The 14,558-nt window shown below is 34.9% G+C and overlaps 1 protein-coding gene and 1 pseudogene across 1 annotated transcript; one reads left to right on the top strand and one right to left on the bottom strand.

Annotated features, from left to right (window-relative positions):
- Positions 1-144: 144 nt before the first annotated feature.
- On the top strand, positions 145-11,069 carry LOC146936650 (uncharacterized; annotated as a pseudogene).
- Positions 11,070-12,229: 1,160 nt separating this feature from the next.
- Positions 12,230-13,333, bottom strand: LOC146936649 (F-box protein SKIP23-like). The gene is given in 1 exon segment (XM_085751350.1): positions 12,230-13,333. A coding segment is annotated over 1 exon segment (1,104 nt).
- Positions 13,334-14,558: the final 1,225 nt, after the last annotated feature.

Raw genomic sequence — 14,558 nt, 5'->3', positions numbered from 1 at the left:
AAAAAAAAAAAAGACACTTCCTTGTTAAGTAACCAAAAAAAAAAAAAAAAAAGAATACTTCCTTGTTAAGTAATTTGGAATATTAATAGATTCATTGTCACAGTAGTAATACATCTTAAAGTACTGATTGCAATATCTGAAAATACGTAGCATTTGTATACTTGTAAAAATCTGCCACATTGCTTCCTCATAAGACAAACCACGTAAATATCCAAAGAAGGAGCTGCTCACTGTATAAAAAGAACCAAAAGCTCAATCCTACAAAAATCAGCAACCTAGCTCCATCCATGGCTGAGGCAGATTGGTCTCAACTCCCAAAGGATCTTCTCAATCTCATATCACAAATGGCTCAACAATGAACTCGATCTCATTCGTTTTCGATCTGTTTGTTCCATTTGGCGCACTTCCATCCCAAATCATCATAACATTTTACCCTTCAAATTCCCACTCCTCAAATTCTCATACACCTATATCATCGATATTGATTCCATCAACAATAAAGACAACACTTCCTTTTGTCACCTCTCCAAAAACAATATCTTCCTCATCAAACCAAAACAACAACAACAACAACAAGACCAAACCCTACGCCCTTGGTTGATAAGAATTGTCCAAAGCTCAATTGGAAAAACCCAACTGCATCACCCACTATCACGTGACCCTTTTCATTTTCCACATGTGCTCGATTTTAACCAATTCTCCCTCCTCCATTTAGGATGAATGTTCACCGCAGATGACAACTTCCTTGAACCCTCTCCTTTTCACTTCATGTACCCTGAAAAGGTCGTTGCTGTCACAGGCCATGGAAAAACACCTATTGTTCTCGGAAAGTTGACCTTTGCCCCCCAACCAGGACTGTTCAAATGCAGCAATGAGACTTGGAAGGTGATCCCCAACATGTCAATTAAATTCGGAGACATCTGCTTTTTCAAAGGGCGGCCTTATGCTGTTGACAAAATTGGTCGGACATTTATGATTGGGCTGGACGACTCAAATGTCCACTTAGTTGCTGAACCTTTGATTGATGGAGGGGACATAAAATTCTTGGTCGATAGAGAGGGAGAGTTGTTGCTAGTGGACATTTATGAGTGTTTTTGTTCCGGGTTCCCCGGTCCTGATGCTATAAGGGTTGATGTGTTTAAGCTTGATGAGAAAGAGAAGAAGTGGGTGAAGTTAACAACTTTAGGGGATAGTATTTTGTTCTTGGGGAATGACTGTTCGTTTTCTGCTTCTGCTTCGGATTTGTGTCTTCCTAGAGGAAATTGCGTTGTCTTTACTGATGGTAGCGACTTCCAGTATTTTAAAAACATGTGGTGTGGGAATTGTGTTTTTTACATGGATCAAGGCCTGCTTTCACCTTTGTCCGATTGCCCTGAAATTTTGAACTTGTTCTGGCCACCTCCAGAGTGGATCGTCCAAAGTAGCCTTCGTAATTGAGTATGTTGTCTTACATTGAAACGTTTCTAATTTGATTGTAATATTTATTTAATGTTTTTATTGTGTTATTTCTCTTTGGTATTTCTTGAAACGAGCATGAATAGAAATATTGAAATGATCTTATACTTTGATCATGAGTTTTTCTAACTAATTCATTCTTGTACTCCCTCCGTTCCCAATTATAAGCAAATTTGACTTTTTAGGTTCATGTATGTGGTTCATAACCAATACAAGTTTGGGGTTGTTTGATGACAAATCATGTTGTTTGATTTGAAGGCATATAATTTATTTTACTAATTAAACATTGAAATGCTCTTTCTCTAACTTTCATATTTTTTATGATACAAATTCATTTCATCATTTAGTTGAGGTTTGGTCCTACTATTAATCGCTCGACAACTTATTTGGCACCGCATATTTTCTCTTATTTATATTTTACAGAAAAGGTGGCAGAGTTTTAGGAGTTTTCAACAATTGTTGCGTGTAAGCTTGATTCATGTGAGAGTGTTGTTCTTACCTTCACTGTTCCTGGTTTTAAATTTTCAAGAAAATAAGAATTAATGTCGTGAAATTGTTCATATTTCTTCTGCATACCTTCCGGATTTACTGTACTTTGACACTTACAACATTATAGAAGTGAGGAACAAAGCAATTTTCTCAACATCTCTTTACTGGTTATAATAACCTTCAACAAGATTGACTATTGCATTGGTGGACTGAATAAATTAATACTTGTAAGGCCTAAAAAATAAACTTTGGCTTGAAATTATATCTGGGAAAAAAGTTGATAAGGAGGAGTAATCTTTTACAACCTCAAGAGAACCAAAACTACTTTTAATATTAATGATCTAATATCAACTTAATTTTTCACAAGATCATGCAAATATATAGCTTTACATTTGCAATTGAGATAAACACTAAGGTTAAATTAAGAAGAACGACACTCCTAACAGAAAAAGGTGATTGATAAGTGCAGCGTGATATTAAATGCATGGAATAGTTTATTCATTTGAATTTAGTAGAACTACACTAAGCTAATATATTTATGGGAAGCTCTTTGGAATTGCAATATAGTTTGAATTACTAATGACAACATAGGTTATGTATAGTGGGCAGGGCCGTCCTTGAGGGGGTGCAAACAGCTCTATTGAGCTGGGCCTCCAAATTATGGGGGCCCAATGTTTTTTTTCTTCTTGTATACTGCATACGAAAACATAATATTTAGAAGTAGCGCGACAAAAATTTCACAATTGTTGTCTCGGCTCAGTGGTATGAACTAGCGTTTGCCATGTGCGGTTCAGGAGTTCAACACCCAGGATCCACTTTCACTTTTTTTTCTTTTCTTTTTTTGTTTTGATTAATTTTTATTTTCCTTTTCTTCTTCTTTCTTCTTTGATTGATTTTTCTTTTCCTTTTCTTAGTTTTTCTTCTTGATTAATTTTTCTATCCCTTTTCCTCTTTTCCTTTTTTTTTCTTTTATTAATTTTTTTAATTTGAGTCTCATCTATCCTCAATACTCTATTTTTTTTTTAAATCTCAATACTCTATTCAATTCTACCAAATTCTCCTTAACATATTAGATTCTATATTTACAAATAAAAACATAATATATTTTTTTTAGAGCATTACTTGTAATTTTTCGTCCATACTTATCGTATAAAATAGTAAAACTCTAATTCTCTAACAGCAAACATAATAATTTTTTTTAAAGATAAAACATTATAAACCTTTTATTTTTACATGTGTGCAAATTAACTATGGAAATTAACAACCTAGAAGATTGATAAAGATATTAGCTTGAAGTTGTATTTTTATTTTTATTTTCAATTTAAATAGATGATTGCTCTTTTTAAAAAAATTACATTTTTATTTTATTAGGGGCCTATTTTTGATTGAGAGCCGAGCCTCCAAATATATAGGGACGGCCCTGATAGTGGGACTGCATGTTTCTAACTGTTATACACATGAATGATGTCAGTGCTATTAGTTGCAGCAAAGCAACAGTTTATGCAATTTTGAATAATGTCTCAAATTCTGTTTATAATGTTTAGATTTTATTTTATTTTAATGTATCAAAAAGGTTATTCTATCTTGTTCTTATTTTAATTGAATCATATATGATGTTCCTATTTTGAATTGCAGCAAAATAGGACGAATTTGTTGGACTCAAGTCTGAGCTTTTTATCATCCCACCTTCCTCCGCGGGTGAAGGGAATGACTACCATGTGCACGAAAACCCTTGAAATCCATATTGTATAGTAACATAAAATAGTTGTAGGTTAAAAAGTTGAAAATTCTAACTAAGCTCTATATCTACAATCAAAATTACGTAGGTAAAACCAAATGATTGTTGGTATAAAAGTATAGACTACAAAAAATCGTCTATATATACTTGATGCAATAACTACGATAAATTTACTTTTACCTAGATCAAGACACTTTACAAAGCTCATTCCATTTTGTCGTATGCTTTGACAAGACCAATTGTTTGATATCGATACAGCAGCTCTTAGAAGATTTCATTGAGTGGAAAACTTCTTGGAGAAATATAGCATTATCGAAGCTACTCCTAGCCAAAATAACAGGGAGAAAAATTGGAAATCAAAACTACATGTGATATTAAAACTCCTAGAAAATGGCTAGATATGAAAAATCTACAAATTTCATTCGTAACAAAATAATGAGAAAAACGAGTATCAAATAAGTATCAGTACTAGATATATACCCAATTAAATACTTCACTGTTTTATAAGTACTCATGCAAGAACTGGTCGTTTTTAAACATGTATCTCATCTCCATCGACCGAGTTAAGGGTTGGGTTTTAAGTCTAAAGAGTTGACCATTTCTAACATTAAGATCACAATACGACCTTTTTCGCTCCTACATGTTGTAGAATAGAAACGGGGACAGAGCCACTGAACCAGAATTTAGTTTATGGGGGACTAAGTTGATAGTATAATTTAGTGAAGGAAAAAGAAATTGCCAAATGCATAAGAGATACAAGATATTTAAGAAACTATATGATATATTCAAAATTATATGAAATTTTAAATATCTTTGAATAACACAGAAAAAAATATGAAACAACAAAATTGCAAATGTAGGAGGATACAATCGCAACCAGTGAATCGTTGGTAATGGCTGAGAGTGTAAAAACAAAGTTGTAGACAATGATTCAATATTTCCAAGAGAAATTGTAATGACGCATCGTAAATTGGAATTCTAGTTAAGGATTAAGATTCTTCTATAAACTGGAGAAAAACATGTTCTTTATTTTTCGATGTTAATGATTTTAGTTAAAGAGTAGTGCAATAAAGCCTAGGAACTTGGTTGTTTAAGGCCCACTATATTGCAAAAAATATCATTACAAAACATCGTATAAAGTCCACAAAAAATAATATTGAAACCGAAAAATTATCATACTAGTATAGTTTTTTTTTTCTTTCCAAAAGTTCGAGGGGATCATCGCATCTGCTGCTTCTAGCTCCATCCCTGAATACACGCATGTTTATCAACAATTTGAGACAAGAGTGATCAATGAGAAATCAATATAGATTGGTTTAGTAGAGTTTTGTGCATCTTGTACGTTTGTGCATCAATGCCCTATCTATAATATTGAGCAACCAGGTTTACAAAAAAATTGCGTAAAAATAAAATATTTACAAAATGTGAGATATTAAAATAAAATATTTATTTTTCTAGTGTCTTGAAGTTATCCTTGAATAGTACATTTTCAATCGTGTAGCATGTTTTACTAGGGTTAGTTACTATAAAAGAAAGGAGACTCAGTAACACATAGCAGCCATGGCGTCAGGCTGGTGTGAACTCACAACCGAGCTACTGAATCTGATATCAAAACGAATCGACGATGAACTCGATCTCATTCATTTTCGATCGGTTTGTTCAACGTGGCGGCGCTCTTCCATTTCAAATCACCATCCCAATTCTACCCTCAAGGTTCCACAACTCTCATATAACCTCTCTGATACCATCAAAAACACCAACACTTCTCCATTTCGCTGCCTCTTCAAACGCACTCTCTTTCTCATCAAACCGCTACAACACGATAAGCCACTTCGTCCTTGGTTGATTAGAGTTACCCAAAACTCACATGGCAAAAAACTCTTCCACTTACTCTTCCATTCAGGCTGCTCTTCTCATGGTTTTCCTCATGTGCTTGACTTCAACAAACTCTCCATCCTCAATTTAGGAACCGATTTCATCCTGGACTACGAAGACATTAATTGTCGTAACTATTTCTTCTACAACAAGAAGCGTGAAAAGTTCCTTGCAATCACGTGCAATGGAGAAAATCATATGGTTCTCAGCATTTCGGAATATTTCCCCTATCCGATGTTGTTCTGTTACCTCAACAACTATTGGAAACCCATTTCCGACATGTCAACTAAGTATGGAGATATCTGTGTGTTTAAAGGGCGGTTTTACTTGGTCGACATTACTGGTCGGACAGTTACAATTGAATCAGACTCGAGTGTCGAGTTAGTGGATAATCCTTTTATTCCTGGAGATAGAAAATTACTGGTGGAGAGTGAGAGTGAGTTGTTGTTAGTTAATATTTATGAGAATCTTAAGACTTTTGATGTGTTTAGACTTGACGAGAAGAATAAAAAATGGGTGAAGTTGAAGAGTTTAGGGGATAGGGTTTTGTTCTTTGTGAATGGATGTTCATTTTCCGCTTCAGCTTTGGATTTGTGTGTTGCCAAAGGGAATTGTGTCGTCATTATTCATGATGCATACAAGATATGTACTTATTTCAGTGTTTATTGCTTGGATCAAAGTCAGCGATCGTCTGTGTCTGAATATCTCAGTTTGTTCTCGGCACCGGACTGGATTGTCAAAAGTTAATTGAATTCATAACAGAGTATGCTATTTTTTATTGAAAGGTTTCTTATGTGCTTGTGATATTTGCATTATTCTGCTTAGTTAATGATATTAGACCGGGGGCTGATGCAAGCAGTACAAATTAGGGACGGCCGCCCACAATAAAATTTGTTTTTTTAGTTTTAGAGATAGAATAATTTTTAGTCCCCTATTTAAAATTAAGTGTCTAAATCCCACATCAAATAATATAAACTAGCTTCTAAGGTAGGTGTTTTGATCAATAGAATGACATTCGGTGAAGTGTTGGTGGCGAGTTGGGGGTGCATGCAAGCACTCTGTCGATTATACAGTTGTCGATGTGTGACTGTTGGGTTCCTCAAGTTCTTGGCTACTTATAATGCTAAATCATGTATAGAAGATAGAAAACCTGTTTGCTATATTATAAATTTTCCTAGACATTATTTATTAGGTTTTTGATCTTCACAATTATAGTTCCTAACAGGAAACCTTATCACTTTATGCAGGGGAGATAGAGAGAAAGATGACAAGACAGAACAGCTAGGTTCAAGCGCAAAATATTGAGAAGAGTTATAATTTCTAATTGATTATTCTCACACTTTATTTAATTTACCTTATCACTGTACATGTTTGATAAATTTTAATTTGTTAATGCAAGTGTTTCTTGTCATCCTTGGTTTTTTCAGCTATCAAGTCTTGATTGTGCTGTACATATCTGATTACAATGACTTTACCTCATGTATTTTGTTATCTATTGTAATATTAGGACGAGTAAAGAGCCGCAATATGTGTTCTTAATGTTACTGCTTGAATTCAGAAGCATAATATGCTTTATCAGTATGTAATAAGAACCAAAGTCGTAATCATAAACTTTACATCATACCCTTTACTAGGACTAAACATTACATCAGGGCAGTATGCTTCCATCATTTCATTCCCTTCCCAAATTCTCAGGTTTTCAGTTCTCTTGTCATGTTATCTGCTTCTCATATGCAAACCGATTCTCAGTATATGTTGTGAATTTTTCAGTTTGTTTTGGTTTTATAAGTCTTCATTTTTTGGAGAATTCACTTTTTTTTTTCTTTTTTCTGTGTTCATTTTGGATTAAGTTTAGTTACAATTTTGGTCCCCATATTTTGATCTGCTTACGGAATTGATACCCGTATTTCAAAATAATATAGTTTTTTTTTTAAGGGGAAATAACATAGTTTTTGTCCCCAACAGAGAATATGGCACAAAATTAGATGAGTATGCACTTTTTAACGATGTGGCACATTTATTGTCCATGTGGCACATTTATTGTTGATGTGGCATAATCGACATGGGTAAAACAAATTTATCATTAATTTAAATAACAAAAAAAAAACCACAAATTGAAAGTATATAAATATAATTGAAGTTAAAAAATAAAAAATAGAATCAAACAAAAGTAGCAACCGACGTATGTTTTTCTTCTTCAATCACATTCCTCTTCTTGTCGTAACACCATGACACCATCGACAATGGAAATTACATAACACCAACATCTCAATCCCAAATTGTTTTCATTTTCTTCTCTCGTTTTACTGTTTTTTTTCTTCATTTTCCTCTTTCCTACACTAAAACCCTAAAATCATGAATCAATTGGGTTTCATGTACTGAAACCCATAAATTGAAGATTGTTGAAATCCTTTAACACTTTTTGATGGTTAACATGGTTCAGTAACGATAGAAGAGTCCTATTTTTGTGCTAGGTATTCATATGTTGTTTTTAGAGTAAGGAGTACGAATAAGGAAAAACTCTGCTGGAGTTGTTGTAGTTTTCGATGAGCGATGAAGGAAAAAACTTTGGAAGATTAATGTGGAAAACGAATGGTGTCATGGTGCTTCATCAACTTTCTGAACAACAAGAGCAATTATGTTTTGGCCGATAAGGTTTTCTACTTCCTTCAATTACTTTATGCCAAACATTTTATGTATCATTACATTCTTTAATTGTCTTCAAAAATATTTTTGTATAGGTAATCTTCTTCAAGCTTTGAGACCGAAAATCTTTTGGACTCCATGTGCTGCACATTGTATAGATTTAATACTAGAAGTGATTGGAAAGATTCCAAAAGTAAAGAAGGTTGTAGCACAAGGAATTAGTCTTGTCGGTTTCATCTATAACCGTTCTTTGGTTTTGAACTTGTTGAGGGAGAAAGCTGAAATGGAGTTGATTAGACATGGACTCACAAGGTTTGCAACAAACTTTCTTCAATTGCAAAAGTTGCACAACCTAAAACAAAAAATTAGAACCATGTTCACTTCTCAAGAGTGGCCGGACTTAAAGGTGAGTGATGAAGCCAAGGGTAGGAAGGACACTGCTATTGTTATTCAAGTCTCATTTTGGGATGATATTGTTCATGCTCTTAAAGCTATGGGGCCTCTTATAAAAGTATTTAGGCTGGTTGATAATGAAAAAAACCCTGCAATGGGTTTTGTATATCAAGCAATGGTGGATGCAAGGAATCAAATTAAGAAAAACTTCGGTGACAATGAAAGCAAGTACAAACCAATCCATGATATTGTTGACAGAAGGTGGAGTGTTAAGCTACATTATTCGTTGCATGCAGTTGGACATTATCTGAATCCGAAGCACTTTTATAACAATCCACAAATGGAGAATGATGATCCGTTGTTGGATTGCCTTTATGAATGCATTAGAAAGCTTTCTTCTTCTCCTGAAAATTTGGATGACATCCATAGAGATTTATCAAAGTATAGGGCTTGTTCAGGTAACTTTAGATTGGAAGAAGCAATAAAGCACATAAAGGATAAGCATATATCTCCTGGTTATAAGTGATTGTTATTTCGTAAAAAAAATTAGTCACATGATATATTTTATATGTTAATTCAAATACTTTAATTGCATTTCAGCTGAGTGGTAGAAGAGGTGGGGATCAAAAACACCAAATCTGCAACTACTTACTATTAAAATATTGAGTTTGACTTGTAGCGCATCGGGGCGTGAGAGGAATTGTAGTACTGTTGAGCATGTATGTCCTTGATAATATTAAGTTCTTTATATTTAGAGTTTCGTAATCATCTATCATATAAATTTTAAACTAACAATTGAATTATAATTTGTAATAAATTCACTCCAAGAAAAGAAATAGGCTTGAACATGAGATGTTGCAAAAATTGGTTTTTGTTAAGTACAACCAAACTTTGAAGGAACACCGTGAAAGTGATGAATATATTGATCCGTAGCTCATGGATGATCCTGAAATTAATGCTGGTAGTGAATGGTTATTGGGAGACGAAGTTCGTGTTTGTGATGGTCAAAGTGATGTTGTTTATGATGATGATGATGATAATTTAGGTTGGTTAGATGTTGAAGAGGCGAGTGGTGGTGCCAAGCCCATATTATTTTTCAACATTATAGTATTTTAGTATTAAAAATATTAGTGTCCGCGTCATGTAATAGTGCCCTCTATGTGCCGCGTCAATTTTTGGGGTGGCCTTGCCGCGCCGCTTTTCCGCTTTGACAACAGAGCACCATCACCATCATCATCACTACACACCAACTTAAAATCTCCAATAACAAGTAACATTACTATGTCAAATGGAACCGTCAAAATATCCATAATTCATATAGTATTTCACTTTACTCTTAGAAGCCAGGTCATCAAAGCTACACTCACAACAAAAAAAACACAATCAATCATCACATTTAAACTCATTAGCATTATCACAACCAAACTCAGTAAAAATTATCCATTATTCATTGCAGCATTCACATGTGGGACATTGGCAGACGGCCAAATTTGTCATCTTGACTCATTATACTAATCTGTCTCGTGTTAGTGATACACGCTTCCCCCAAATTGAATGTTTAAGAAAGTCAAAACAGTACGTTTGCAATTTTATAATTATATTAATTGGTTGCAAATATACAAATTTATACTACTTAATGGCTATGTAAATCATGCAAATGGAATGTGCTGTTGAGAAAAGATGGACTCATCTCTGGATTGAAAGTGATTCAAAGTTGCCTAACTTGAAAGTCAAGTCACCTAATATAGTTTCTTGGCAGATAAATAATAGATGGTTGAACTGTTTGCAGATAAAATCTTGTTGGTATGTTGGACAGAGTGGTGTTGAGGGAAGGGAGTGATGAGTGGTGTTGGAAACCGGAGGAAGGGGAGGTTTTTCGGTGAACTCTTGTTATAAACTACTCGAGAGGTTGTTTTTGATTGAGGATAATATCCCCTATGGTGATGCGCAAGTTTTTGGTTACCTCTGGAAATGCAAAACCCCGTCGAAGGTTTTGGCAATCGCTTGGACTATGCTACTTGAAAGGATTCCGACATGGGTGAATCTAGCGTATAGAGGAGTGTTGAATGTGTAGGAATCGAGAAATTGTGTATTGTGCAGAAGGGTGGAGGAAACGGCGTTGCATCTTTTTATGCATTGTGAGGTGGTGTTGAAGGTGTGGCAAAGGGTGATGTCTGGGCTACATTTTCATTTTGTAATAACACATAATCTTTTTTCACATTTTGAATGTTGGTATTATGAGGCTCCTTCTTTGAAAATGAGACGGGGATTTTTCTTAATTTGGCTTGCTTCTATTTGGGTTATTTGGAAGAGAAGGAATGAGGTGATTTTTAATAATGGTTTGGTGGAGATGGAGGAATTGGTGGAGAATATCAAGGTCCTAGCTTGGTATTGGAGTATGAGTAAGCTAAAAATAGCGACGTGCTTGTCTTATGAGTGGTGTTGGAACCCTCGGGAGAGCTTACTTCGATAGGATTGTGTGTTTTTTGGGCGTTTTATTGGTGTTTTTGGGGCTGTTACTACAGCTGTGGGCTGCTGCTGTCATGCAACTGTTCTGTGTCCAGTTTTGGTGTTTTTTGGCACTATTTTCTGTCTGTAACAGCCCGTGTGAGCAGGTGGGGGCAGTACGTGTTTTTAATGGAGTTGTCTAGCTTTAGTCGTGTTTTTCTGTCCGGTTATGGGTCACCTTGTATTGCGTATACGCAGGGGTGATGTATTGTACCCCAAAACAAAATCATATCAACAGATTTTTACCAAGTTTTCCAAATGCATTTCCACAACAAAAGAAAATCAAAACCTTTGAATTCTCAAGTAACACAAACTGGCAACACTGCATGACATGCACATATCATAATCCAAAACAAACAGAGAAAAATAAAAACTTGAAGCAATAGAGAAAAGGTTAAAATGACAATAGAACTGAAAATTTGAGAATTTGGGAAGGGAATGAAATGATGGAAGCATAATACTGCCCCAATATTTCAACATTAAGGAAACTATCACAGGTACAAAGGAGACCACATCAGTATAAAACATTCAGTTTTGTGCTTTGGGATGTAAAGTTTTGACTTTGATTCTAATTACAGACTCAGAAGCATATTATGTGTTTTTATTTATGCAGTAACATTAAAAACACATATTCAGCCTCTTTACCGTCCAAATACATGAGATAAAGCTATCACAAATCGTTGTAATCAGATATGTACAGCACAATCAAGACTTGATAGCTGAAAGAACCAAGGATGAAAAGAAACACTTGCATTAACAAATTAAAATTTATCAAACATGTACAGTGATAAAGTAAATTAAATAAAGTGTGAGAATAATCAATTAGAAATTATAACTCTTCTCAATATATAGTTTATATCAAGAGGAAAGGAGTAAGTCACTTAAATACTGCACCAAACATTCTATAGTATGAGATTTAGACACCTAGGGACATAGTTAATTTTAACATAAACTAATACTATCTCTAATACTAGAAAACAAATTTTAGTGGGGGCAGCCGTCCCTAATTTGCACTGCATGCATCAGTCCCCGGTCTAATAACATAAACTAAGCACAATAATGCAAATATCACAAGCACATAAGAAACCTTTCAATGCAAGATAACATACTCATTTACGATTTCAATTAACTTTTGACTATCCATTCAGGTGCCGAGAACAAGCTGTAATATTCCAAACCATCAGGCACATGCTTAAAACATTTGCGATAACCAGACACAGACGATTGCTAACTTCAATCCAAGAGATAAACACAACTCCCATATATGTTGGAAGCATCATCAATAAAGACAACACAATTCCCTTTGGCAACACACATATCCAAAGCTGAAGCGGAAAATGAACATCTATTCACAAAGAACAAAACCCTATCCCCTAAACTCATCAACTTCACCCATTTTTTATTCTTCTCGTCAAGTCTGAACACATCAAAAGTCTTGAGAATCTCATAAATATTAACTAACAACAACTCACCCTCACTATCCACCAATAATTTTCTATCTCCAGGAATAAAAGGGTTATCCACAAACTGGACACTCGAGTCCGATTCAATTGTAACTGTCCGACCAGTACTGTCGACCAAGTAAAACCGTCCTTTAAACACACAGATATCTACGTACTTAGTTGACATGTCGGAAATGGGTTTCCAATAGTTGTTGAGGTAACAGAACAGCATCGGATGGGGGAAATATTCCGATATGCCGAGAACCATAGGTTTTTCTCCATTGCACGTGATAGCAAGAAACTTTTCACGCTTCTTGTTATTGTAGAAGAAGTAGCTACGTAGATTAAAGTCTCCATGGTCGATGATAAAATCTGTTCCTAAATTGAGAACGGAGAGTTTGTTGAAGTCAAGCACACGAGGAAAACCATGGGAATAGTAGAATGATTTGAAGAGTAGGTGGAAGAGTTTTTTGCCATGTGAGTTTTGGGTAACTCTAATCAACCAAGGACGAAGTTGCTTTTGGTGGCGTAGTGGTTTAATGAGGTAGAGAGTGCGTTTGGAGAGGCAGCAAAACGGAGAAGTGTTGATGTTGTTTATGGTATCAGAGAGATTATACAAGAGTTGTGGAAGCTTTAGGGCAGAATTGGGATGATGATTTGAATTGGAAGAGTGTCGCCACGTTGAACATACCGATCGAAATTGAATGAGATCGAGTTCATCGTCGATTCGTTGCGATATCAGATTTAGAAGCTCGGTCGGGAGTTCAGACCAGTCAGTCGATGCCATAGTTGTTGTGCGTTGCTGGTTCTCCTATTTTTATAGTAACGAACCCTAGTAAAATATGCTACACGATTGAAAATTTACTATTCAAGGATAACCTCAAGACAGTAAAAAATAAATATTTTTATTGATTTCTCAGTGATCACTCTTGTCTCAAATTGCTGATTAAACCATCACAACAAGTTTCTTCCAAAGCCATAGTAGCAGGATAAACATGATCGTATTTAGGGATGGAATATTTATTTTTCGGTTGCAATATTTATATTTTTGTAGACTTTATAAGATATTGTGTAATCCTTGACTAAAGTTATTAGAAAATTGCTTTTCTTAATTCAAAATTTGCTGAGAAACACCATGAAATGACAAGTAATTAGGACATGGTTTAAGCAATAATCATCAACAATATCATCAAATTCCCATAAATAAGCTAAAACCTCAAAAGCACTTATTGTTATATCATCAAACATGAGTTTTAGCACATCAACAATTTATTTTCACAAATTTCATCATACCCAAAATTAGTCTAATAAATGGAACACGAAAATCAACTTTAATCAACATAAATTTCACAAATTCACAACAAGCTGATTCACTCTCCACCTCCTGCAGCATCACGCGCTTCTGTCTGCGCGTGTGGTGCACGCGCCATTTCTGGCCATTCGTCCCTCCAGCATCAGATTCAACATGTTGAATTGATTCAACCTCTCTTTCATCCACATCATCGTTCAACACACCCTTGGAAGACTCCCACATGTTGAAGGTTGCTTTCAACATAGGCATTCAACACCATTGTAAGTGGTCTTATATACTCATCCAAATGGGCTTAGTTAACTTAACACTGTAACATCCCTCCTGTCAGTATCGGTATATTACCTGTTAAACGTGCCAGAGGAAATAATTCATGGTAAGTGGGTTAATATTTAATATTTTATGACATATGTCAGCATAAGACGGGAAAAGTATCGGTGTCGTATTTAACACGCTTAAGGCAAGGGCAATTTGGTAATTGCATGTGAAAGGATATTGATTTGGTTGTGGTCACAAATATCTCATAATATTTTCCCTTTCTCTTTCCAAGAATTGACCAAGTCTTCCTTCTCTCTTTTTCTTCTTCTCCCATCGCCCTTCCTCTCCTTTCCACCAAATCTTGCAAAATCTTCTTCCCTCCATGGTAAGCTTCTAGACTTTGTTCCTTCATGATCCATTAAGCTTAAAGAAGTTTGGGTTTTGT

This window comes from Medicago sativa, chromosome 3, assembly GCF_051527215.1.
Source record: "Medicago sativa cultivar Bolivia chromosome 3, Bolivia_mono, whole genome shotgun sequence".
Lineage (NCBI taxonomy): Eukaryota > Viridiplantae > Streptophyta > Magnoliopsida > Fabales > Fabaceae > Medicago > Medicago sativa.
This window is presented reverse-complemented; position numbering and strand designations above follow the sequence as displayed.